Here is a 27,624-nt window from a genome sequence, read left to right as displayed (position 1 = left end):
TCGAGTTCGTGAGTAAATCGCCCGAACATGTTCGAGTAGAAAGAAAGGAGCAAAAGTAGAGGAGAAAACCAGATAAATAAAGAGAAATTTGTCAAGTAGCAAATAAAGGCGAATAAAAAAGTCGAATTTGCCAAAACCCAGAGAAAAGAAATAACACCAGAAGGAAATTGAAAAGTCTTTGGGTCAATGGGCAACTTTGTAAGCAGACAGAATGCAGCTGTCGAGGAAGCGGATCAGACCAATACGAATCATGCCTACAAATATCCACCAAGGATGGGCAACTTCTTTGGCAGCCACTTCATCATGGGCGGTGAGCGCTTCGACACGCCCCAGCCCGAATCGTATCTGTTTGGCGAGAATGCGGATTTGAATTTTCTGGGGAATCGTCCGACCGCATTCCCATATCCACCACCCCAAGCCAATGAGCCAACTAAGACATTGAAGAGTTTGGTTAACATTCGCAAAGAATCTGTGCGTTTCGTTCGCGTGCCAGTGGAAAAAAAGGCCCACGAACTAGAGGAGAAGCCAGAGAAGAAAGCCACAAATGTGACCATTGAGGAGATCGATGGCAATGTTCTCTGCTCCTTGAGTGGCAGCGGAAGTGGTGGTGATGGTGATGTTACCACCACAATTACACCGCCACCACCGCCTCCACCATGCTCTTACAATATTGAGTTCACTTTCGATTCTGATGCCAAATGTGCCATAACCATTTATTATTTCTGCTCGGAGGATGTCAGTCCCAGTGGGGTGACTCTCGTGCCACGCGATGGACTCACCTCAGAGACTTATCACTATGAGAAGGGCATTAATCAGAGTTTCTCACAGCCGGGACATCTGTTTAATCCGCAGCTAATACCCGAAGATGATCTCATCTACAGCCCCGGCAAGGAGCAATATCCTGTAGCCATCCATTGTGTGGTCGAGGAGGGTAACGAAGAGTGTCGCCAATCGCATACAACCATTTGTGTAATTGACCATCATCCGGAGAGTAATTCATATGTCTTGCGTGCTCTCAAACAGAAGATCTTTGTAGATGGTCTATGCTACCTGCTGCAGGAGATCTATGGCATTGAGAACAAGGCGGTGAATAAGGCCTCGTCCATGGATGAGGAGATCGATGACCATGGCAGCGAGTGTGTCATTTGTATGAGTGAGACAAGAGATACCTTAATACTGCCGTGCCGTCATCTTTGTTTGTGCAATTCCTGTGCTGATTCGTTGCGTTATCAGGCCAACAATTGTCCGATTTGTCGGGCACCATTCCGTGCACTGCTCCAAATACGAGCGGTGCAAAAGGGCATCCTTAGTACCAGCAATACGGGACATATTCTAACCAGCTCTGGAGGCGGTGGAGCCACTACTGGTGGTACAGGCAGTGGAAGCGGCGAACCAGCACCGGTGGATGTACCTCCAGGCTATATACCAGTCTCTTTAATTGAGGCTCTAAATGGTCCTCCTCAATATATTGCCAGACCCAGGTAAGTAATTCATTCTTTATCTTGCCGATAAACTTTTTAATATTTTGCTTTATGTTTTTGCGCAGAACTAGTGATCATGATCTAACCGATTCAGTGGGCACAATGACTACAGGTGGCAATGGAGGGGATCAGAAGACGACGGCCTCTTCACCCTTGAAGTCTGGAAGTCAGCGTCGGAACAAGGGCAAGAAAAATGCATCCACTTGTACTTCAACAAATGAAGTGGGCACTTTAACCACCTCTTTGAGTAACAGTTTGGCTGCATCGGCGACTTTATCGGTGGTAGAGATTGAAAGTGATCCCAAAAAATCGACAACTGCCACCTGCACCTCACCCACTTTGACTGGTGGCACTGATAAGCTAAAAATTGTCAATGAGCGTAGCAGTAAATATGGGCGTGGCAGTGGCACAGATGATGATGTGGACAGTGAGAATGAAAAGTTGTCGCCGTTGCTATCATCATCATCGCCGAATGGTCATAAGCCTAAAACTCAATCCAATAAAACCCTAAAGCAGGTTGTGGCCACACTTGAGGCTGACGATGCGGAAGGTGTCAAAACAGTAGTCGAGGGCGGAGGCGGAAGTGGAGGAGCAGCAGCAGCAGTCGCCTCCAGTGAAATGAGCAACAATGAGGAAAGAAAAACCGAACGATCTACTAAAGAGGATGATTCCGAGGACTATTATACGCCAGAGGATACACAAAACTCAATACTGAGTCCATTGTGCCCCACAGAGAAAGAACGAGCCAAGAGTGGTGATCCACTTTGTGGCGTAAGCAATTTGAATCCACAGCAAGCGAATCGTGTTGTTGTTGGCTTCAGCTGCAGTTCAGTGAAAAAGAATTTGCACAAGAAATCCACATCGGTGGGTAATATGAACTCAAATCTGAATTCATCTACCACAGTTGTTGACCTCAAATCAAATAATGGTGTCAGCTCTCTGCCAGGTAAAATCTGTCATACATCAAGTTTTATTTATTCTTAATTAACTTTCATTGGTAATTCCACAGATATGTTAGACAGCCCCATTGGCAGTGGCAATTCAGCATCTACACGCAGCTCCAGTGATAGCTATTCATCCAGTTCGTCGACCAAACAATTACTTAGCTCGAATCCAACAAACACTGCGGCCAATATCATCGTGGACGATAAGACCGCTCTACAGAATGCCGTCAATGTTTGAATTGTCGATGTGGTTTGTGGTTTGGTCACAGGCTTAATTTATTGATAGTTTAATGAAAGTTGCTTAAAAGCCGCTAGCAAAAACTACAGGACAACAGGACAAAATGCCGCCAGTACCATAAAAATATTGATGGAAGTTCTCGATTAAATTCATTCGGTACGAAAGGAACACGTTAGCAGTTTTCCTCACAGAGGAATAGCCGAATTTAATTAGTTTCATGTAGACATTTTTTTTTAAATTCAACTAGAACCTTTTTTAGTTGTTCTGTGTTAAATTGGCTTCCAACGTTTCGTGCGAACAAAAGGCAAATGTTAAATTAATTACGAGAATTCTTTATGGCCTCTCCGTATGTAGTAGTACTAACTTATTAGCTTAAATGGCTTCGGGGGTAATTACAAGACAAAATACATAGCTTACAATTATATTATATAATATATGTAATAAATATAACAATAAATTAATTAAATTAATTATTAAAACTTTAGCCATTTTTAAAAACAGCCGTTAGTATTCTTAGAGATGGAATTCCTTTCGATAAGCAATTCTCCATGACAAATACCATCTCTAGAGGTCACAATTTCTCTCCTTTTGAGCGCGGAGAACGCCAAAACCTGTGCCCAGAGAGAGAACGAGGAGAGTAAGCAATTGGTCTCGAAACTTTGTTTACTTTTTTTTTGCTCCAGAAAAGTTTGAAACTTGTAACAAACTCAAAATACCATTTGCATCCGAAAAGTGTGGATATCATTACGATTGTGGATTGGACGAGTGCTAGAGAGGATCTACAGCTGGGCAGAGGCAGAACAGGTCAGTCGAGATTTGTTGTAAGTGAAAGTGAAAAGATAAAGAGACCGAAAAATTCATTTGCGCCGCGTGCTTTTGTTTGCTTTTCTTTCTTTTTTTTTTACGTCGCCCCCTCTTTTGGTTGTTGTTTTGCAATCTTTGGCCAGTGGCGCCGGACAAAAAGAATTAAACAACCAACCCCACCATAAACAGTAGAAGTGGCGACGACCATAAAGTCCGTCCATTTCCATTACCATTGCCCTCACCCTTTTTTCAAGTGTATTGTAATTGATTTTTCGGTCAACGCTTTTATTATTCATACGACCTGAGGTCCAGGCTGACTTCATTCTCCCTTCAGGCGGTTCTAGTTTCTTATCGCGAATCGAGCGTCTCAAAGGGCAATTCGAAATGATGATAACATGTCAGTTTGTTTAGCGCATTTTCACAGTTCATTTTTAATAATTTTTAGTTAGTTTTTTCGATTACATATCTAGTTACAAACATTTAATAAATTATATAATTTCATTAATTTTGCAAATCAATTGACTAAAATTTTGCTAAAGGTGAAGGAATCGAAAGAAAGAAAAACCAAGCAATTATACAAATGAAATACTTGGTAGACATACATGACGAGTACAAGGGGAATAAGGATCAAGGGCAAGGGATGGGAAGCAGGAAGGAGAAGGACACAATGGCAGGGAGTTGTGCGAGCACTGGTCACCTCCTCTATTTGGTCAATGTGCGAGATTTGCGTTTCTTTAGTTTGGTCTTGACCTTGCGCACCAGATTTACGGTGTCCAAGGATATGCCCGTCGAGGATTTATGCATTTGGACACTGTGACTGCTTCTCTGATATTGCAAAAGAGTTGTTGTAGTGGTAGTTGTTCCAATTCCGCCGCCGGCGCCTCCTCCTCCGATGCCTGCGGCTGCATTACGCATACGTCTACTGCCACCGGGTAAATTTCGCGGCTGCTGGACAGCTGTTATGACCAAGCCGCCGGTCTTAAATTTATTTGGTAGACCACCACCGCCACCGCCGCCTCTCCCAATTGCTGGCTGCATGCCAGCGCCGGCTGAATGCATGCGCCCGCCGCCTCCAGCAGTCATCCCTCCAACTGTTCCAGTTGGTGTCTTGTATAGAAGCCGTTGCTGTTGCTGTTGTTGCTGTTGATTGGAGCTGCCACCCGGGGCACTGCCTCTATTGCCACGAGCAAATCTAGTCACTAACTGCGTGGTCTCGGCAATTTTAATTAGGCTATTCGACTTGCGTTTGCCCTTATCCAAGTGATGATGATGATGCTGGTGGTGATGATGCGATGGTTGTGCTGGTTGTGGAGGCGGTGGACCTGAAGTTAGTGGCATTTGCTTATTGGCTGACACTGACGATGACTTCTTATGTCCTCCCGCTGCCGTAGGTAGAGGCTTGTATCGTAATTGTTCATCCAATTTTACATTAGTTCCTCCATTGAGACGTTGTTGTTGCTGCTGTTGCGTCTGCTGAAGTTTCTTGTGCTGGTGATGCGGCAGCTGCTGTTGTTGGTCCTCCTGCTGTTGCCACTGCAGCAATTTCTGGGAACAAGCACTGAAAGAAGCAAACGATAGTAAACCTTTTCTTCTGATTTAATACTTTGCTTTGTACTCACTTAAATAGATCCATTTGTTCCAATTTGCGAGGCTTACGCGCCGCCGTCGCTGTTGTTGCCGGAGCTCCAATAAAGGCAGGCGGTGGGCCATTTGTCATAACACCTCCGCCGCCGCCGCCACCTGCAGCACCACCTGACACAGTACGTAACGGCGGAGCGGCCGATGCGCCACCACCTGCGCTGCGGTTACTAGTAGTTTGAGCTACTGCTGAAGCTGCATGAGCTTGTACCTGACTCTGTACTTGACTCTGATGACTCCTAAACCAGGCCAAGGGACGACCATCTGGCTCACCTTGAGCTCCCGTCCAGATTTTCTTCTTTAACGATAACTTTAATTGCAAATCATCGGCTTGATTGGCGGAATTCATATGGCGTTGTGGTATAAAATTGCTCGGCACAGTTCTATAATGAAAAAATCAAACAATTAATTAGTTTGTTTTCCCATCCTCTCTCCAACTCCATTATTGTCGGCGTCGTCGTCACACTTACCTACGTGGTGGTGGTGGCGCTACCTTTGGCGCCTTAACGCTAGCCGTAGGCGGTACCCGAGTTTCATAGAAATTGTTTTGTTTTGCCGATCTAACAACTTCCTGATCTAAATTGTGCCACGAGTATGTGCGTCTGGCTGTTAGCGTTTGTGCACCACTAACACCAACTCCACCGCTATGATGATGGGCCTTCTCCAATTCGGGTGCTGTGCGTGGCGTTAGCTTGTACACATCGATTTTCTTGCCTGACGTGCCGTTGCTGTTGCTCTTCGATGGCGTTGTCACAATCAATTCGGGTGGCATATGGGCCGGTTTGGGTTTCTGCACCACCGTATCGCCAATCTCTTCAATATAGCGACGTTGCAGCTCACTTTGCAATAGTGTGTGACGCAATGGCGCCACTTGACCATAGTTGGCATTGCCCGATGGCGGTGAGTGCTCCTCATCGTCCGTTGAGAAATGCAAGTCCGAGCCAGGATCCGTTGTGGGCAAATCCAGAGTGGTCCGCACTAGATCCCCTCGTTTCTTTGATGACTTACTGCGCACACGAATGCGACGATTCTGTAATTAATAATAAGAATGATGTGGATAGGGGGGATGATTAGGTTTTCAATACGAAGTCAAAAGAGAGGGGGTGTGCTGAGGGGTTTGGGAAGTGGTGCTACCTTTTTGCGTCTAAATATGAATATCTTTCGATTAGCCAGCCATAGACGAAAATTGCGATCAATATGCAGTTTATGATTCGTTATTATTTTATTCTTTTCAATTGGCATATATTTCTTCTTCTTGCCACGTTGTTTACCATTGCCAACACCACCACCGCCAGTGGTAGTGGGTCGTTTCTTCATTGATTGCTTTACCTCCATGGACGATGATGGCGGCGGCATGGTCCTGCTGCCATTATCATTATTCATTATGGTTTGCGACTGCGAGGAATTGCTACTTTCCGAACTTTCGGAACTCCGCGAATGTGATTTTGATTTAATTTTCTGCACTGGTCTTTTACCTTGCCTGCTGCGTACGGGCGAGGGGTTGACATCCATAGTGATGGTGCCACCACCAGCTTGGGAAGCCGTTTCAGCGGTAGCTTGCGAGGCTCCTCCACCGCCACGCAAACGTTTCACTGTGGGTAATCGGCAGCCAAGTTTATGCCGTTGTCGTTTAAGTGTGGTCAATGCCTTGAATTTGCGTTGAAAGAGCGGCGTGAAATAGATGCGATCCAATTCGTGCATCACCTTACGCATGCGACGCATACGAAACTGTTGTGGGTGGTGCAAAAGGGGGTGGGGTGTGGTGTAGTTAGGGTGCAGAGTTACTTTGGTGGAAACATCAATAAAACAAAACGTTTACCTTGCGTATTTCATGCATTACTTCTGGCGAACTAGGCGGAGCTCGAGTGGGCGCACAACAAGGACCCTCCAAGTCTGAAGCGGTTATTGAGTGTTTACCCTCATTATCGGAACTTGAACTGCAATTGCCTTCATCGCTAATGAGATTTTGTGTGTGTGTGTGTGTTTGTGAAATTGATTAGTTAAACGTATGACACCGTTTCGCTAATATCCTTCAGAACATAGTCGAAGATGTTGTAGTCAAAAGAACTTTAACAATTACATCTAGCTACAAGGACACTCAATTTTCTTATTACACTTCTTACGAAGTTAATTTTTAGACTGTCTATGGATAACTTTGGAACGGGCCTGCCTAGAGCCGCCACTATTTCTTGTCCAGTTCATTTTGAAACCGATTGAAAACAATCGTTTTTGTTGTTAGTTTAGGGAGTTACATTTTATTAATACGAACCTTGAGTAATCTGATAATGGTATATTTAATGGCTCATCCGCACTAGAGCCTTCGCGCATCAGTCTTTCGATTATTTTGGAGCGCAGTCTATCCTGTTGTTTGAGTAAATTTAAAATCTATTGTAAACGTTTAATGCATTTGGATTAGTGATGAAATCATACACTGGCGGAAAGGAAAATAATTAAATAATGACAAACAAAATGAAATGAAATTATAATGTTAACAAATGATGTAAGCCAAAAGAAGTTTGGTGTGTAAAAGCAAACGCCAATAATATCTACTTCAAAAACATATAATTATAAATGAGATAAAGCGGACTACAATCAATATAAAAGATTTTGTATAAATATATAATATATAGACAGATTTGTATTTATTTAACAGATATATAATATTTAAAATATAGTTGATTTTGGTTTTACAGTGTAATGGCAAGATTATAATACATACATCAAAGTAAGCAAATGTTACTAAATAATAGTAATAATAATAATAGTAATAATAATAATAGTAATAATAATAATAATAATAATAATAATAGTAATAAAAAGAAGAATAAGTGCCGTTCGATGCTGTGCTCTTAATTAATTAATTAAGTAATATTTTTTTGGTAGATACTGCTCTGTGTGCCAGTGTGTGTGTGTGTGTGTGTATCGCATAAAAAGATCCATTGCATATATAAAATCAATTGTCGGCTATATATATGCAATTTGGATATTCAAAAACACTAGAAAATCAACGATACGCGCAAATAGACAGCATTCAAATTAATGAGATTATTTTTTTTTTTTAGATATTTAAAGGACTTTTGAATCGAACGTAGAAAAGAGTTTTGGAATATACATATATGAATTTTAGACTTTGGCCGATGCCGGGGAAGTTGGCGCGTTTATAAATTCATTAAAAAATGTATCGCTCCATTTTTGCTTGTATGTGTGTGTGTGTATTGGAGGGGCAAGGATGTACTGTGTATGTGTGTGTGTCTGTGTGTTTAGGCACAGCAACTGCGGCAATTGATTACATACATATATAATATAGTAGATATATTAGCGAGCGAGATTACAAATATATAAACAAAACGAACACGAACGAGAACTATGACAAAGGCACTTAAGAAGGAGCAGGAGGAGTAGAAGGAGTTGGCAAAAATTTAGATGTATGTGTGTAGCGTTTGTTTGGTTTTCATATGAGGAGTCGGTGTAAGAAGGTGGGTCATTGAGTTGGAAACCTTCCTAGGAGACACTTTTCTCCACAGAACGTTTCACTTTCAATTTCTCGTTTATTATACATCCCTGATCGGCCATTTTCTGTAATTTCAATGCTTTCTGTTCACGTTTCTCGCGTTTTCTTATCTTTTTGATTTGCTTAAATAATTTTGATAGTCGCTTTACTTTATTCGGATTCTCATCGCAATAGTCCAAAAGTGTTTCACAAAATGCTCGGCCCATGTGCTCATAATCCTGAGAGAAAATATTCACAATCAGAGAAAGGATGCACCATTTCATCCACAAAACTGCCTTTGCTTACCTGTGTATTAAAATGTGTACCCTTGCGTGAGCCCAACGATGAACCACCAAATGATGCCTCAATTGTATAGCTATTGGTAATACCCAACATCCATACCACAATGCGTCCAGTTCCCTCTTTGCTTCGTTGAATTTTGAATTTACAACTCTCGAATGAGAACTGCAAGATGAAAACACACATACAGAAACCCATTGTAAGGCACTGCTAATTTGAGGGGGATTGACTGTGAGGGGGTTGATCTTACCCGATCGGCGCTATTCTTGTGCAACATCAGTGGAAATACCTGCTCGGTGAGCTTCTTTTCCGGATTGCGTTTATTCTCACAGCCATATATAAATATGTTGTGCTTACGTGAATGTGCGTGCATATCACAGTACATGGCTACACCGCATTCCTCAATCAGTCTGGAATTGTGGGAAGAGTAAGGGGGTATATAGTGGATTAGGTAAAAAGATTCGACAATTGTGGTTTCTGGGTAGGTACCTTCTAATCATGGCTTTTGTATACCAAATGGATGGATATGTTTCGCGTATAACCGTACGATATTGACGATTCAAGTCCTTGCCGGTCAGCGAGTTGCGTGTATTGCCCACAATGACGCCATCTGGATTCAACATGGGCACCAGCTTGAAGATAAACTTGTGACGCAGGCGCTTGGCGACCGTCGTATCGCCGGTTATAAAATCCATTAGACCCTTCATCATCCACGAGGCGGGCGTTTCGCTGGGATGAACGCGTGCCGATACCACAATTGATTTTTTACGCTACAAATTTAACGAATTGAAGTGTTTTTTTGCCTCACCGGAAATCCGAAATCAATTATCTATATGCATACATACCCTCATGCTTTCTTCGTTACTGGATGGTGCTGTTACCGTTAGATAATAGACATTGTTGCCCGCTAACGTACGACATAATAGACGCAATTTACAAAATTTCGATTTAACCGGATGCCTTTGAATTTCCATTAGATAATCCTGCAGATCGCTATACGTATATGGATAGCTATGTGCAAAATATACCGAATCATCATCATGCTCAAACTCAATGGTGAATGTTAGTGTATAACTGGAGTTATCCTCATCCTCTTCATTTGCATTACTGTTGCTACCACTGCTGCTAGGAAATGAATTGATTAAATTGATTAGAATTCTCTCTTAATTTGAATGAGGAAGGTGGAGGATCGTTGTCACTTACTCATCATCGTTGCGATAATAGCATATATTATCACCACATCGACGCCATCCTTCGTTCTTCTCTTTGGCCCCCAATGTGGAATACATTACCGGTTGCATACCATCATTATAGAGGCTATCCGATTTCACCAGATTAACAATCGAGAAACGATAAAGCATTTTGCGATGTGTGCGACGAACACGAAAATAAAACCATTGCTTCGAACGACTTGTATAGAGATCTGGACGCAAATATAGCTCATAATAGGTGGGCGTTATCTGTACAGCCTTGGCCAGATTACCGCTCTCAAAGCGTGATTCAAACTCAAGGCCATCATACTCATCGGGATTCATGGGATGGCAATTTGTCACAAATTTGGCACCACCGACCGCCGAGCGACTGAACTGTGATTGTGGGGGAATAGCAGAAGAAACGGATTGAGACGATGGCGGAGTAGTCATCGTCGTCGCTTGATTAATACCGCTTATGCTATTGTTATTGTTAATTGTTGTATCTGGACATTCAAGCGGATGCATTGCCTCATTTTTGCCCAACCAATAGTTATTATTATTATTAGTGCTAGTGCTAATATTGCTATAAGTGCTGTTGGTGGTGCTTGCGGTGGTGCTAGTTGTGGTGCTGCTTAGTGCATTGCTATTGCTACTACTTGGCGCGCTAATCGCATAATAAATACTCTCAATATCACGATTACGTCCCCTAGCGACAGCAGCTGCTGCTGCCATTGTGGCCTCATGTGTATGAGGACGTGCCCGATGTATGATTCCTGGTGGCAATGCATTGGAATGAAATGCGTTGACATCTTGTTTAGCTGAATGATGGAATGGACATTAGAAATTAAATGGTACACAAGGTGAAGAGCGGTGAGAGGGCGGATGAATGAAATGTTAGTGTATACGTGTTTTTTCCTTTGAGAATTGTGAATTTGTGTAGATCCTAAACCATCTCCCCGCGTCAAATTCTAATCTGATGATGCGTTGCTTACTTGCTAATAATCTGCTTAGGCTTTCGTCACCCACAAGTGTATCCGTTTCGGATACAGAAGTTGAACCATTACATTGACGCTTTTCGGCCCCACCCGTTAGACGCAAGGGATGGGCTTCTATGTTACCTCCTCCTGCTCCTCCTCTTCCTCTGTCCTTGCGTTCAGATTGTTCGTCCATTTCGTCAGTGTCGTCCAGAGTCGTGCTGGTACTGTCATCGTCCTCATCATCGTCACTAATGTCAATTGAGGCATTTTGAAACATTGTTCTGGCCGTACTGGCACTACGCTGAAATGCCTGCTCCAAGCGGGCAATATTCGATTTTGGCAATTTAATGGGAGCCACGGCATACTTGCTTTTTGGTACCTTATTTGCTGAACAACCGCTGCCGCCAGTAGAATTTGGGGGTTTATCATCACTGTCGCACATCTTTTCGATAATCGCCTTGGATACCTTCCTGCCAAATTGACTCAGCACATAGCGAGGTGAGGCTGGTTTGTATTCCGTGCTATTGTTCTTCCAAATGTCATCTATTTCACTGGATGGATCCTTGCTGGATTCGGCCTTGCTGCTACATTTACTTGTGCATTTGCTACCACCGGCTGCATAACGTTTCTTCTTTGCCTCGATGAGATCTTTGATGATGGCCTTTTCGCGTGCCTCGCCACTATTTGTCCCGCCACTTGTATCATAATCGTAATCATCCTCAAAGTCGTTATCCTCATCCAGAGAGACGCTAGTCGAGCGATTGTCAAGATTATTGATCATCTTGGAGACAGTTGGTGGTTGCTTGCCCACCGCCTGCTGTCGCACTGGTGTACTACGACTTGGCGGTGTCGAATCGATATGAGAATCGGATGAGTAATCACTCTCATCACTAGAATCATCATTTTTCTTAGCTTTTGGCTTTTCCTACATACACACAGACAGACACACACATACATAGATAAAAAATGGAGTGCATAAGATGTGCAGTGCAGGGAAGTGCAATGCATTCTGAAGATCAATTTAAATACACAAAGGCTACTAATACTCACGTAGTTGACAGCACTAATGGGATTATAGCTAAAGACAACGATGCCGTTCTCTTCGCCAACGGGACGGGGTTTTAGCTCATTGCCGGTGGGCATATTGAGCGGCTCTGGCTGGGCTGGCACATAGGGAATGTGTGTAATGCGTTCCTCAATGACCTATAGAGAAAACAGAATGATTTTAAAAAAATAAAATTTGATCCCAAATATCAAATATCAATTAAATCATAAGAGGGAAAGATGTTCGAAAATTCAAAAGTTCAGAGCGCTAATCTATTGACGTTAAATCGGAATTAATACGCTACCTACACAGGCTACACTAAAACACGGTCGAATTTTAGATATATATTTCTTTTCAAAAAGGAATTTTTCGATTATTTCAATATTTTCAATATCTTTTCGATTTGTACAATTATTACCAATATAAAAGTTGTTTTCTTTTATCTGTATTCAACTTTTGATAAATAATTGGTAATCAGTTTTCTAGAAATGAAAATAAATTGCATACAAATTTAATGTATGTACCGCGTACGTATACGTAATATTTTTGAAATCGCCACCACCCTAATTGGAGATGACAAAATTATTAAAGTGAAGCTTAAACGAACTTTGATATCGACGAAGTACTTAACTTTTGTATAACTGGTTTAAGTATATTAAGATTTAAAAAAAATTAAGTATACGCACGGTATGCCAGCTGCTAGATAACAAAAACTAAGTGTAAGACCTTAAACTGGCTTAGATTTACCAAGTGACGAAGAGCAAGTATCAAAGATTATTCAAACGGCTTAGTCTTGACACAAATCAAATTATCTATTAAAAACAAAGCAATTAAATAAGTAGGAATCCAATAAGTATTCTCTTGCGATCGTAAGGTAACAAAGACTCAACACGGTATTAAAACATCGGTTAGCTCAGCCAATATGGTTTCCATATGCCCCCCCATCTCTTGGTATGTCCACAAACATTCGTAGATTTACAAATGAGCTTAATTGAAATGTACTTATATATGATGCACATCAGAGGTTGGCAGATCTCTTTCCGCTTTGATTTAAATTAGGCGGAATGGGGTGGTGGGGGGATTTGTGATGTTAAAGGGTGTTGTAGACCTTAAATTTGCTTCATTCTTTTCCTATGTCATCTGTGTCCGTCTCTTCTCTCTCTCTCTCTTTCTCTCTCTATGAGTGTGTAGTCGCGTGTGTTATCAAACTTAACTAATTAGCTTGTTTGTTTTGCCTTTTGGCGTTTGGCTCGATGTTAATGAAATTTGCAAAAGAAAAACAACAAATAAGAAAACGAGAAAACTTTTTTATACCATTTGAATTTTTTTCTTCGTCTCTTGCTTCTCCCCTCCGCTCTCTCCGTCTCTTCGTCTCTCTCTCTCTCTCTCCCTTTGTTGACTCTCCTACCATTCATTGCCAATGGCAGTGTCATTGCAATAACAACAATAACAAACACTAAAAAGCGTTTTTGAAATTTCACTTTTTATTTGCGTTTGCATTTTGAATGAACGTCACGGCCAATATACAAAAAACAAAAAAAGAAACATTTCTTTGAACTAACTTTTTGGTTATTTTTGTTCCTTACTTTTTTACAGTTTGATTAACTTCGTTTGTGACAGCGCTGGGAGAGAGAGAGAGGGAGAGAGAGAGAGAGAGAGAGAGAGAGAGAGGGAGGGAGCGAGTCAGGGGTAAATCGCAAAAAAGGAAGGACACTAAGAAAAAAGAACAAAAGTCAAGAACAAGAACAAGGTGTGTGGAGTAGCTGTTATACTAAGTATCCACATGCATGCACATGGGCGTAGCCAAAATCTCATTTAGAGGGGAAAAATACCTTATATTAGAGATTAGTATTTAGGTAAAAAAAACCGGGAGGAGCGGGTTGGTGTCAGCACTATAAGCCTTTTCCTTCCTGTCCTACGTCCATGGATTACCTCTATTTCCATTTTGAACTATTCCTTTATTTCTGTCTCAACGTGCAAGGGGATTGGAAAAAACATCCAGCACTAGTCCAAAGCCTATACTAACTGTTAAATCCTATTCTAAAATGCATATACATATGTATATGCATGTAATTGATTCTATTTATTCTTGACTATTCCCATTCATTCATTGCCTGCTACCCACCCCCCCAAAAAAAATGTATTTCTTGTTTGTCAATTCAATTTGAATTGCGCACTAAAACAAATTGATTGACCTCAGATCAATGAATTGTCTTTCGATTTGGCTAATATTTTTTCATGTTACATGGTTTTTTGGCAACAATTTAAATCATTTATCTGCCGGAACACTGATTTGGTTTTTTTTTTTATAGTATTATAATGCCGACTTTTTGTTGCCTTATAAATTAGTAAAATACTTTCTAAAATTTTAACAAAAAGAAAGAATGCAAACTAAAGAATTAATCTAAGCGCTTTGGTTTATAGTTATTACTCTAATCTAGATCGAAACTATCCTCCTATATAAAAATGTTATTGATATTGATTTAAAGAGTCGAAGTTCGAATACTCCCACCAGCACCTTTTCAGCAAGAGGTAATATATGTACAAAAAGAGGGGAAAATAAAAAGAAAGTAGAGAAAGCATGAAACGCAATCGTATTTCAGTGATGAAAAAGATTTTCCGGTTAGTTTGGCTTCAGTAATAAAATATTTTTACGCATGTCATGGGTTAAATAGTGGGCGTGGTTTACTAAGTGTGTGTAGGTGAGGGATTTTGGGAGGGTGTGGAAGGGTGTACCTTTCATTGCAATTTGACCTACATACAAACACATGGAATTGGGAACGATGTGGTGTGCGGGGTGAGAACAGCGACACCCTCGGCAACGCTCTCCCATCTCTTTGACAGTAAAATGTCTTTGGATTTGCGTTTTTAAAGCGCAGAACGACAACTCGTTAATATTAATGAGACTCCTGCATGGATAAAGGTGTTCAAACAATGGCAAGAGACGTTGCGTGTTGCTTGGGCCAAAAAAACAACAAAACAAACTGAATCCAATAAGAAGGACCAAGCAGAGTCGTTAATAGAAAGCTTTTCGATTTTTGATTGACGAAACGACAGATCGAACAAAGAATATCAAAGGGGGGGGAAACACATACTACTCACCTGACATTCCACTGGCCATCGGGGGGCCTGCTGTGAGCAGTCATTGTCCTTGTCCTTAGGCAGGGCGAAAAGATCTCGCGGTTCCTTCAGTCGTGCAATTGGACGCAATGTTTTCTCATCCGTATTAACCACCAATTGATTGGTTTTTAAACCTTTCGACAGGAAACTGCCAAGAAATCCTGCAATAAAAATACAAAAATGCATTCATTATGTTGTGTAAAGCAAGGAAAACTTTAAACGATCGATTAATGATAGAGAGAAAGGCCATAAAGGTAGATATTAAACACACAGAAAGTACCCATAAAATATGAACCAGATAAAAGAGCGATTACTATGAATTTTTATTAAGAGCACCAGGAAGAAAGGTGAAGGAATCTCTAAGTGACTGAGATTGACAGAGTGTCCTGAGAAACCTCGCCATGTAATAAACAAATTTAATTTGTTAATCTTTTACGTATTAGCAGCAATGACATTGGAAAGGGTAACTAATAGTCGAGGCTACTTTGTGTTGTCGTTTTGGTTTTGCACAGAAACTCAGACCATTAATATGGCCTAAAACCGAAATCTGTGCAACGAAAATGTCAACAAAAATTAATTGCCCATGTGTTTGGGTGATCCATCGTCGTCGTCGTGGTAGTCATCGTCATCTTGTGCCCTGTGGGACTCTCCTCTAACTACCTATCAATGTGTTGTTCCTCTTCCTCTTCTTCTTCTTTGGTGTGTGAACAAGCAAAGTTTTTTGTGTGTAACTAAAAGATATTTCATTTTCGTTTTCATTTGCCTCCGAGTGCGTGTGCAGAGATAGAGACTGAGCGGCGACAGGAGGGAGCAGGAGAGAGAAATATGAGTTTTTCATTTCATTTTTGCAACATATTTTGTTAATTAATTTTGTGTTCGTTCATTCCTTGGCTAGCTGCTTGGCTTGGTTGCTTTCTGTCTATGCGCTATGTCAGTTTTTATGAGCGCATAAAAGCTGATATTATTCCACCAGATTCGTTTATTGCAATTCTCCACATTCATCCATACATATATTAGCTTCTGGAGCACAGGCCGACACATGAGTGTGTGTCTGCTGTGTGTGTTATTGGAAATCTTTGAAAATCCTGAATACATTTTATTATTTCACTAAATTTTTTTTGAATTTTTTTCATTAAAATGTTGGTATGTAAATAAATGAAAACTCTTTCAATCTTTATCGATATCAGACCCATAATGTAAACTAAAGAAACCAACAGCTTTCTAATTTGAAGTATTAAAAAAAGTGGAATTCGTATAGTGTCTTTCAATGAATTTCGTTAATTTTTGTTGCAATATCATTCTTATTTTCTGGCTATCAACAAATAGTTTATTTTAAAGGTGTAAGCGATTTGATTCAAATTTAAGAGGTCTACAAAAATTCCGCCAAAATCATTTGAAATCGAAAACGGAAAAAGGCGTATATATTATATATTACGAATTAAATTTGTTAAAGCCCAAACAAATCCATATCCAAATACATATTCATTCTGATTATTTTTGTAAGGGGTTGGGCTTGTTGGGGTTTCTCAGGCTTGAGGTCTTGAAAATTTGAATTGAAAAATAAAAATTTATGTTTCCCTTTTTAAGTCGATTTTAATTTTCAAGACCTCAGGCCGGAGAAAACCCAAAAAAATTTAACCAATTATTTTGTACCGAAAAATCAATCATTTTTATGTTTTAAAGCAATATTCTCTTGTCACTAATTACGATTACTAATATGGAATATCGAATTATAGCCATTATACATATATCTGTATGATTCTATTTTTTGTACATATTTTAAAACAAATTTCTGCTTACCGGCAATAACAAATGGATACGAAGAAAAATATTCGAAAACAAATACAATTTGATTTGTAAAAAAAAAAAAAAATCAAAAGTAACAACACAACACAACAACAGCTGTTTCGATGCTTATATATATTTTTGTTATTTTTTTGTTCGCCAAATGATTTTTAAATTTTCGCACTCACCACAAAATGAAACAAAAAACAAAAAAATATATAGGTATATATATTGAAAACAAGATCGAACAGTAGGTATATATATGTGTAAAGTTTACGCGAATTTATATAAATATTCAATTTTTTGGGAAACGGTTCGATTATTATTGCCCTTATGGATTTGGCTTATTTGGACACCGAGTGTGTGTGTGTGTTTGTGTGTGGTGTGTGTTTTTGTTTGGGTTTTCTCCACACTATTGTCGTCTCTCCCCCGTACACTGTTGACTTTTCTTTATTTGTGAGACTTTTTCGCGACTTTTGTTGGCGATTTAGAGAGATATATATTATATATGGATACAATTGGCGCGTTTTCCCTTTAACTTGTCGTCGTTCGCTCGTATGCGCGTTTTGCTATTGACTAAAGCAGCAAAACCCCGCAAACGAATGTGGAATGTTCAATCTTCCTGCGCTGCACAAACCCAGCGTCGCGTCGTCAGCGTCGACCGACCGACCGACCGACCGATGCGTGTGTGTGCACCTACATGGGGCTGCTGCTGCTGCTACATTATTTAATGTGCGAGGTGGCGACGGTGACGGCAACGGCGAAAGGAGGATAGGAGAAAGCAAGCCAGAGAGAGTGAGTAGTGAGTGAATTAGTGAGAGAAAGAGAGATAGAGAGAGAGAGAAGGAGAGAATGTGAGTGGGAGAAAGGGAGAGCGCGTTAGCAAAAAGCTTTAGCGTGTTGCACTTTCGCTGATAGAAGCTTTCCAAAGAGAGCTTAATTGGTATGGTGGGTGAAACATATGTTTTTAAGATTCTCCTCCCCCCCGTCTGCCTACCTACATACACACTTAGCACAGACTGACAACAGAGGATGGAGAGAAACGAAACATAGCTAATCATGAAGATCATTCGATCCATTTATTAATGGAATCCAAAAAAAGAAAAGAACTCTTGGGACATCTTTTATGCAAACTAAATTTGAAGTTGTTATCCTATACTCAGGAATTCTTTTAGTTTTATATTCCCAAACATAATTTTTGAAAATTATGTCTGCCGTTTGTTGACTCTCAATTTCGAAAAATTGAAAAATTTACCCTTAAAAACGTGGAGTAACTTTTCCAAAGTTTTGTTTTGTTTTGATAGTTTTCTACCAATGCACATTTTGTTCCTTTGGCCAAAGACTCGATAACAAACGACATTATGTTTTCAAAAAGCTTTTGCCTCAAAGACCTTGACCTTGCACTTAGTTGCAATGCGTGAAATGACAAAACGAGCAAACAGCAAACAAGATTCGCGGTATCAATTGCAGCAGCAGCAAAAAAAAAAAGTAGAAAAGCTCAGTTTACAATTGAACTTACCAAGAAATCGATTAAGAAACTGCTGAATCAGAAAATACTATACTATATACGTACATACATATATGGTTGTCATATAAAATTCATGACAAAAGGATTAATTTATTTACACGAGACAAGAAAACAATTGAATAAGTGACCACATGGCGGATGAAATCTAAGCCATTTTAAGCCCCATCATAAAAACATTTAAAACTGAATAGATTTTCAATATTTCAGACCAAAAATTACCAAAACTACTTCATTTAAATCTGTGTTATGTATTCTAATGGCCCGATGTAACTCTTAGATGCTTTATTTCTTTTCCAACCATAAAAAAACTGGTAAAATACAGTTTCTATATACAGATTGGTTTACCTCTGATATGTGGTTATGGTTTTTATGTGGGGATAGTGGTTAAGGGTGGTTAGCTAAAAGCTCTTTCTTTGTATGTTTTTGAAATTGTGGCGCCAACTGTCCCAATGTCCGTCGAAAACAGCGGCAACATTTTCAACGTTAGAACCATTACCAAACCATAGGAATTTAACATTAATTAAATTTTTATGCTTAAATGCCAAAAAAATAGAGAAAACAAAAACAGAAAGCAAACCAAACAGCAAATTCCTCTGATCTGATTTTAATTGAAAAATATTGTTCCTATTGCATATTTTATTCACTATCAAGTCTTTCTACATGAATTATATATTTTACAATATAATATTTATGGCATTTTGTGTTGATCAAGTGCAAAAATAAGTCTATGAAAAATATTCGGCCAATGCCTTTGAGACACAGACAAAGGCGCAATAAAAATTGTAATAATTTTTGAAACAATTTAATTGAACATTTTTTAAATCTACAATGTACATACATATGTATACCCACACATATATACATGCATATATGTATATAATTTCGTATTTTTTGTTTTGTTTGCTTTTTCACATTCTCTTCCAGCCGTAAATAGACACATTCGGTCGGTTGTCCTCAATTTGCACAAAATTTACACCAAATTTCTCATTATGATTGCCAAGAATATTAATGAGACGCAAAAAAAAAAAGATAAGAAAATAAAAATTTTCATTGTAGAGCGATATCTATAAATGGAGGAGGATAACAACGAACAAGTATCGCGTGATCGAATTAAATCCGTTTTTGAAAATCGATTGAGAAAATAATATTCAAATGAAATTAAGCATTCAAATGTTATTAATTAGATGCCTTGATAGAAACAACCTCTGCTGGTTGACAATTTATCAATTATGATTCGTCAGTGAAAATTCAGAGGCAAATTGTTGGTTTTCTTCTCCTTGTCTTTGTGCTGTGACAAGAAGAGGTTCACAGAGGCAATGACCGAATTTTTGTTCCGTCGTAGTTTAATGAGCTCATCGCGCTCCTTATTTTTGTTTTTGTCGTGATTTATGTACATATATAGATATATAGAACATCATGGCCTCCTCCTCTGTGTGTCCCCCACCACACACTCTCGCGACATTAATCGACTCAGCTTGGAGATTTTTTTTATGCAGTGGTTTTTCTTCCTCCCTTCTTCCTGTCATCGTTTTGCGGTTTTGTGGGGATTTACATTGATATTGATAGTGTGCCATAACGAATTTGATTTCGATTTCGATTGACTTTTGTGTTAATGATTTTGTTTGGCAAGGGGTTGTCATGGTAGTTAAATGTGTGTGTGTGTGTGTGTGTGTGTGTGTGTGTGTGTGTGTGTGCGTGTAGTGGGGGAAGGGGTTGGCAGAAAATTCCTTAACATTTAAGTGCTAATTTCTAAGATGTTTGTATTGGTATACAAATAATACAAAAAATTTCCCTATCGTTTCCTTACAGGAATAGCAGCAGCAAGGAGAGAGGACAAGCCACACAATAAAGTTTTACAATTAATCAGCAGAGGATAAATTAAACATACATTTGCAACAATAACCAGGAATAACAACAACAACAACAACACCGAGGTGCCCTTAGACAATCTACTCGTACAACAACAACAACAAAAGCCTATTGAAAGTAAGCCAAAATTCGGAGAATAATTTTTACATTTGCATTATCATTATGATTCAAAACATTTTTTTTTTAAATTAAATTAACCGATTTGCCTGAAAGTTATGTATCAGATCAATTGTTGCCTCCTCCTCAATTGGATTTTCCCCATGCAATACTAGAGGAATCTTTTATAAAAATGATGAAAACTAGCATTTGCCATTAATGTTAATTGGTCTAGCAAATTTCGCAAAAAATTCGCCAAAATATATGAACATTTTACAGTTTGAAAATCAAGTTGTGTCACCTTAACTATGATTGGCTAAAGACCTTTAGAAAGTTAGTCAATTGCCAGAAACTAGGACACACTAGTTGCTTTAGTTTCAAATTGTGGTTGAACCCCTTAGATTAGTTACGATAGATGCGAATTCTAGGCCTAGTTTAGCACCTTTTTTTGATATTTGGGCCTCTCTCTGATTTATAATTTACCTCCACTGGATGCCGTTAAAGTGCAAACGGGAAATAGCTGAGCCTGCAGATATTGCACACGTCCACCGCCAAAATCCATAATGTTTGATTTAAATTGTACTAATTGTTATAAGCTTAGAAGATTGTTTGATGGTTAAACGAGCATTTTGAGAATAAGGAGAGCGAGAACGAGATTTAGAGAGAGAGAGAGAGAGAGAGGGTGAGAGCCAGCGAGAGTACTATATAGAACACACACACGTTTTTTTAGGTTTCGGTTTCGGTTTTTGTTTGGCACACATCAAATGCAACTCTGTTTCAAATTTTATATTTTTATTTGTTTTTTTTTTTAGTGATTTTGTCCTCTCGTCTCCACTGCTCGTCTCCCCTACTACCCTTTCTTCCTTCCCCTTCACTTCTCTTATGCAATTCTCGAATTAATGACAAATTAGAAATTCCTAAGCGTCACATTTTCGCTTCGCGCTTCGCGTTCTCCAAATGCAAACTGAGTCTATATCAACGTAAATTTGTTAGCTAACTCCAATTTGCCGCACTATCGCCGCACTCCCCCCCTTCCCACACCCTCCTTCTTCCGACACTGTTATAAACAAATAAACAAAACTCAATGCGAATGTATGTGCGGTCTCTCTATAGTATCCTCTAAGTTCTCCTTGTGCTATGTTCTCGGTCTCGTTGTCGTTGTCGTTGGCGTTGTCTCTAATGTCGAGTCGAGTTGACTCGAGTAGAGTAGTAAAGGAAGTGCAAGGCAATTTGTGTGTGTATGTCCTGGCATTCATTCTCTCGGCTCTCATACAACACGTTCAAGCATTATCCTCGCGCTCGCTTGCCTTCTCGCTATGCCATGAACATGAATTCGATTTGATTTGGATTCAAACAAAGCCCAAAGCCAAAGGTAACCAGAGCCTTGGATACGGGACAAAAGAACACAAAAAAAACAAATGGAATAAAATAAAATAAATCGCTGGAAGCAAAAGTTTTATGCACACCACGCGCTTTGTATACGCTTTTTTTTCAAGAATACTCCGAGGCTAGTTAGTTAGTTAAATAAAGTTCCTACTTTAAAATGATTTTAGTTCTTAAGTCTCTTATACTCAAGTATAAGACAATCCAAACTAAAGACAAAAAATCTAAACTTTGCTTTCAATGCTTTCATAATCTTATCTCGAAAAGAATATTTATTCCATGTTCAATCTAAAAATAAATAATAGTGAACAGACGAAAAGGATTTTAAGCTGTAAAAAAAGGGATTTCTATCTGTTATATAATGTATTTTGTTGGGTATTTTCGTGTAAAGGGTATTCTTCAATTCGAAGTGTTTTGATTTAGATTTTTTTTTTTTTTTTTTTTTTGCTTTTTAAGGACAAATACATAGAGTTTCTCTTTGACTGTTAGACCCTGATCGGATCAGCTGATGGTCACGGAGAATAAAATCCCCACCCAGAAAGCCCAAAAGCAAACAATTTGTCAAAGTCATTGCAATATATTTTGTTTGGCTTATATTGTGACTGGGTGATTGGGATTGTGATGATGATGATGATGATGATGATGGTCCTCCTCCTACGACCAGCAGCCACAGTAGCAGCTGTCGCCTCAAACTGAAAGACAAAACGAACAGGTGTCAAAACACAAGATAGAGAGATAATGAGGAGGAGGCTATTTCTCTCTGTTTCTCATGGTGCTGCTGCTGCTGCTGCTGTTCTCTCTGTGGTTTCTCGTTCTGTTTGTTGAATTATGTCATCGATGTAGAGCAAAGCAAAGCATCTCAACATGATCTTGATCGTACAATTTATGTGTTTTCTATTTTGGCAAGACGCCGCCGCCGTAACGAGTGCCAAGGTGAAAGAAAGAAAGACTCTTTTCTTCACTCTCCACACACTCACCACCATCCAACCCCTTAATCCCCAATCCTAACCCAGTATATTCTTTGCATCTCTCTGCCTAATCGTTGCGCCTGTGGTCGGTCGCATATTTTGTGCAAATTAACAAATTGCAATTAAAAATTTATTTCTTGCCCCATTCTGGTGGAGCGTGCTGAACATTGTGTGAGACAACAGCCAAAACAATCTGGCAGAGATTAACGATGGACAAGCATTGGAAGTGAAATAAACATTATATAGATTCGTACAGTTTTGTATAGATAGGTGGCTACCCACCCCCTTAGGTTACCCTTTGTTCCCCTCGAAGCACCACTCGATTGTATGTACTCATCCAAAAACTGTCATTAACAATTTTCTAATGGATGAGGCAGCAGATGAGAAAGAACAACAAAATGGGAATCGGTCGGTCTATTTTCGATTCGAAATTTCACTTAATTACGTGCATGTATATTTGTAAGATTGATTAAAAATTGTTATGCAACATTTTTAATGTCTAAAGATTGGCTTAACTATTTTCTATCCGTTTTTAATGTTCTTTCTGACAGGGTGCCCTAAGGGTTTCCAAGGACAATGAGATAATTAATAAAGGAATTTGATGTATCTTTCACCCACACACGATTCGTTTTGAAAAGCCTAAGCCTATTGGCTTTGTTGTCTTTAATTATCTCAAAAGCAATTATGAAGATTATCGTCATCCAAATTTCAATTGAGTGGCAATTGTCTGTGTGGGGGGTAGTGGGTACTCACCATTGACATAGTCACCCAGAACAAGGGAGCATTCCATGTCATTGCATTTAAAATTTGCCCTCAAAACGTTTACATTAACGTTGGCTCCATCGCCTCCTCCATTTGTTTCAATGGAGCCATCGTCCACCTTTTGTTCTTCAACCACATTATGGCCTTCTGTTTCTGGCTCTGGCTCTGGTGGTTCTGGGTCTGGGTCTGGCTCTTCGTCACTGCAACTGGATGAGGATTGTTGACGTTGGGTGAAGCTATCGTCCTCACAATCGTGCGCAAGGGGCTTCAACAACAAGCGATGATGATGATGATGATGATGACGTCCTTGTCGTGTCAATAGACATGTGAAGGATGTGGTAGTGGCCATCATTTCATCCTGCATTATTCAGAGGAAAATCACAGTGAACACACACACACACACCACGCACACGGAGCGAAAAACCACACAGAACACAGAAAAAAATGAAGAAAAATACCCAAAACAGGACCTAAAGAAAATGCGCAAAATTGCAAAGCTCTATTTGTAACCGAAGTCCCGGGGCCACTTGGCTGCGAGCAGCGAAGCAACTGACTAACTTGGTCTGTGGACTCCTCTTCAGGCCTAGCCTGAAGGGTTTTCACTTTGACGAATTGTGCTGTGCGAATCAGTGTGGAGGAGAAACCACGGCATCGGCATCGGTATTAAAATTGTTGCTGCTGCTGCTGCTGCTGCCATGTCGATGTTTGCCTTTGTGCAAGGTACCGACCGACAAAAACCAGAAAAAAAACGAAAAAAAAATAAATGTTTTCGTTATTTTGTTGTAGGCCTACACACACACACACATAAAGCACACACACACACTCATACATACTGGGGCAAATACAAAGAAATAAGAAGGACTTTGCCTGCAATTGTGTGATGGTTGAGGGTGAAGGGGTGCGCCTGCCCTCTATTTGTGGGTGTGAGGTAAAGGGTTTTTTTTTTCTGTGGCAGGCTCTGGCTTTGTGATTAACATAAATTGCGCACGACATGTGAGAGGCAAGAACTCTATACAGAAGAAAAAAAAGAAAACGATCCGCAGCCCACCAACCTACCTGTCAACCTTTCCCCCAACTACCTCACCACCTTTCCCTCGCCATGTATATGTAGTTGAATATTTATATTTGCATAGCTATGTATGTACATATATATGTATGTATGCATACAACATAGGCTTATACATACATGTAGCAAAAATAGGTTTCAAATTTTAAAATAAATATGTGGCCCGAGGTGTGCCCCAATGGACATTGGAAGTACTTCATCAATCAATCATTTACGAACCAAAGTAAAAAATCATTCAAACGGAATCTACCCTTCTATCAAGGAAATTTTCAGCTCATGAATAATTGGCTTCGGGATAATTTCCGAATTCTTTCATAGTATCTTGTTTGGTTTGACAGACTTAATTGTCAAACCAAAATTGCTTAATTGTCAAAAACTTGGTCATTAACAGATAAATTAAATCTGAAACGAACGTTGCTTTGGGTTTTGTTCCCATAGATTTTCTATAATTTGAATTAAGTCAATGCAATTTGAAAAAGTTATCCCTGATTTTTGAATGTATGAAACTTTGGTTATTATGACAACTTGAGGTCATTCCTTTGCAAAGCTTTGGGCAAGATTATTAAGTCACAGGTAGGAAAAGATAAGCTACTTGTCTTTTTAAGAACCAAAACGTTTCCAGAAATGCTTTAAAGGACCATAGACAAAGCTAAGCTCAAAGCGAAAACTAGATGAGAATTACAATCAATTGACAAAGCTTGATATAACAGAGTTGATAAGTTTTCTGTGTATATTGTCAGTTATTGTTTTTATTATTAAAAAGAGAAAAACAAACATATATTCGTCCCAGCTTGTCCATAATTTCTGCAATGCTCCGATCACACCTCGTGGCGGAGGGCAAGAAGGGTTTGGTTTGTAAATATGTATTCATTGGTTTTCATGTTGCCTACTTTTTTGGGTGCCCTCACTTTCTCGAAGACACGGCACCATTTTTGGTGCTTATTTTTATTTATTTTGGTTGAATTGGGTGGCGGTGGGAGGGGGAGGAATAAATGAATAAAGCGGTGCCCTTTTTAGGTGGCATTTGACAGAAGGCCCTTAGGCTCTCTTTTCTCTATCCAAGTGCCTTGAATGACTCATTTGATTTATATAAGGTAAAATCTATACAAATATAGTAAAGACTGCTCAATAATGATCACACAACAAGTGAATCGAATATTGTTTTTCCTGGATCTACATTTATGAAATTATAAGTTCATGGAATCGAAGAATTTAATTTTGCTGTTGATTTGCACATACCTACATATGTAAATAGAGGATCGATCAAAAGTATCCTAAATAATTTAGTGTCAACATATTATCCTTTGTGGTAAAGAAATTTTGAATTTGGAACTGTCTATAGAAACTTGACTGCAATGCGTCATTCCGCTAAGCTAAATACCCCACACTCTTCTCTCTCTCTCTCTCTGTCTGTCTATCTCTCTTGCACTCATTTAGTTGTTGTTCATGTTTTGGCTGTTGTCATTTTATTTTACCAATTTGGCTGCGTCTCATTTTACTTTTTCCCATTCACATTTTTGTTTTTTTTTTGCTTTTTGTTTATGTTTTTCCTATTCTTGTTTCGCTATATTTGCTCAATGGTTTTCGTGTAGTATTTTTGGCTGTGGCGGCCCGCAGACACCTGGCCCCGCCCCCCCAGACCACCCGCCTCTCTGCTATCACCGGCCACCCTACCCTGTCGCACCTGCCAAGTGAAGTCAAGTCAAGTCAAGTAAAGACAGTGACAGGCGGCAGTAGAAACCGATTCAGAGAATCACTACTACTATCGATGCTATATGCATTTGGAGCTTTGCTGGAGAATGGTGGTGGGGGGATAGGGTTATATCCCTAAAAATAGATTTCAAAGACCAAATAAAGAAACAATTTCGTTCCAACCTATTTTCGTTTTCCCACTACTCACTCACTCCCCCATCCATTTGGACAGACGTCAAATGTCAGTAAAACGGAAATGGAAATTGGAAGCAAAAAATCCCAATACACACACACACAACAACAACAACAAAAAATAACTGTAGAAATTGGGCTAATCCTAGAAATAAACTGCTAATTCATTCATTTGATATTTATGGGAGAAGAATCTCCGAGTGAGGGGCACTTGGTCAGATTAGAAATTTATGTATTTCACTTTTGAGTTTATGTTGAGATGTGCAGGATGTAGAGTCCTTTGATTCACTCACCCTCTGTTTTCTGATGCTGCAGATGATACTGATGTTGATATTGATATTGCTGCTGATTTATTGCCTCCGAATTGTTATGGTTGTTGTTGTTGTAGCTGCTGCCGCTATTGCTTGACCGATTGTTATCTCTATAATTATCCTTGTCCTTTGTGGCCCTCTGCATGCTGGGCACTGTGCCTTGTCGATATCGATTTAAGCCGCCGCCGCTGCTGCTGCTGCTACCGCGTTCTTCTTTTTGTTTATTTTTTTTTTTACACTTTTTTTGAATTTCAGTTAAATATTCTTCGAGAGGGAAAAAGAGCAGTAGAAAAATTAGAAAAAAAAAAGAAATTGATTTCGAAACTTATCGCACACACAGAACCTGACCGTTTGCCTTTAACTTGTGTGATTTAAACATTTGTGTTTTGTGTGTGTTTAGGCCCATTTGTAACCGATTTCTCTGAGCCACCTTTGCCCGTAAAATCGAAACATTCGACAGAGAGAGAAAACAGTGTTATGGCTAATTAATCGGTTAAGAATATGATAATTTTCAGCAACTTTTTCTTTGGGGGGCTAACAGCGCGAGGTCCGGATGCCAACTATCCTGTCTATCCTATCTATCTGGCATTTGAGTAGGCATATTGGCCGCCATCTCATGTTGGCAACACTTCGTGACAATGCGACGCCAGCGGCGGCAAACAAATCAAAGCGAATTAGTTGCATTAGTGGCAGCTATCAGCACAGCGCAGTGGCAGAGGGGCACAAGAAGGGGGCAGCAAAA

The 27,624-nt window shown here is 39.6% G+C and overlaps 3 protein-coding genes across 11 annotated transcripts in view; 2 read left to right on the top strand and 1 right to left on the bottom strand.

Moving 5' to 3' along the window:
• The first annotated feature begins 34 nt into the window (after positions 1-34).
• On the top strand, positions 35-3,099 carry LOC6648513 (E3 ubiquitin ligase Rnf157). Its single transcript, XM_002071430.4, has 3 exons — positions 35-1,481; positions 1,547-2,427; positions 2,491-3,099. Exons 1-3 carry the CDS (start codon positions 187-189, stop codon positions 2,661-2,663), a joined length of 2,349 nt encoding a protein of 782 aa, XP_002071466.1. The 5' UTR covers positions 35-186; the 3' UTR covers positions 2,664-3,099.
• Positions 3,100-3,251: 152 nt separating this feature from the next.
• LOC6648509 (glutamine-dependent NAD(+) synthetase) overlaps positions 3,252-27,624 on the top strand; it is a 30,933-nt gene continuing 6,560 nt past the window's right edge. The window contains exons 1-2 of one of the 2 annotated variants that reach the window (XM_023179461.2): positions 3,252-3,467; positions 20,353-20,529. The gene's annotated coding sequence lies outside the window, so the exon portion shown is untranslated. Of the gene's footprint in view, positions 3,485-20,352; positions 20,530-27,624 lie in introns of both variants that reach the window. The other variant, XM_002071426.4, reaches the window with a different exon arrangement.
• Positions 3,933-27,256, bottom strand: LOC6648511 (cytosolic carboxypeptidase Nna1). Of its 8 annotated transcripts, none has more exons than XM_047011333.1 (16): positions 26,865-27,256; positions 15,213-15,391; positions 12,116-12,268; positions 11,081-11,990; positions 10,099-10,906; positions 9,741-10,020; positions 9,385-9,665; positions 9,146-9,305; positions 8,902-9,060; positions 8,667-8,834; positions 7,375-7,490; positions 6,925-7,060; positions 6,240-6,833; positions 5,576-6,135; positions 5,087-5,488; positions 3,933-5,025 (listed from the first exon to the last, which is right to left on the bottom strand). In XM_047011333.1, exons 1-16 carry the CDS (start codon positions 27,025-27,027, stop codon positions 4,170-4,172), a joined length of 5,925 nt encoding a protein of 1,974 aa, XP_046867289.1. In that variant the 5' UTR covers positions 27,028-27,256; the 3' UTR covers positions 3,933-4,169. The 8 variants fall into 8 exon arrangements, with proteins under 8 accessions (XP_046867289.1, XP_023035224.2, XP_023035226.2 ...); XM_023179456.2 differs by having other exon boundaries at positions 7,375-7,466; XM_023179458.2 differs by having other exon boundaries at positions 8,766-8,834.

Source organism: Drosophila willistoni, assembly GCF_018902025.1.
Source record: "Drosophila willistoni isolate 14030-0811.24 chromosome XL unlocalized genomic scaffold, UCI_dwil_1.1 Seg141, whole genome shotgun sequence".
Classification (NCBI taxonomy): domain Eukaryota; kingdom Metazoa; phylum Arthropoda; class Insecta; order Diptera; family Drosophilidae; genus Drosophila; species Drosophila willistoni.
Note: the sequence above shows the minus strand (reverse complement) of the source record. Positions and strands in the feature narration are given on the sequence as shown.

Coding starts and splice junctions, on each gene's coding strand:
- LOC6648513 (XM_002071430.4), top strand. CDS start 187: ATGGGCAACTTTGTAAGCAGACAGAATGCAGCTGTCGAGGAAGCGGAT. Junction 1,482..1,546: donor CAATATATTGCCAGACCCAG/GTAAGTAATTCA, acceptor GTTTTTGCGCAG/AACTAGTGATCATGATCTAA. Junction 2,428..2,490: donor TGGTGTCAGCTCTCTGCCAG/GTAAAATCTGTC, acceptor GTAATTCCACAG/ATATGTTAGACAGCCCCATT.
- LOC6648511 (XM_047011333.1), bottom strand. CDS start 27,027: ATGCAGAGGGCCACAAAGGACAAGGATAATTATAGAGATAACAATCGG. Junction 7,491..8,666: donor TACAGAAAATGGCCGATCAG/GGATGTATAATA, acceptor CGTTTACAATAG/ATTTTAAATTTACTCAAACA. Junction 6,136..6,239: donor TCATATTTAGACGCAAAAAG/GTAGCACCACTT, acceptor TATTAATTACAG/AATCGTCGCATTCGTGTGCG.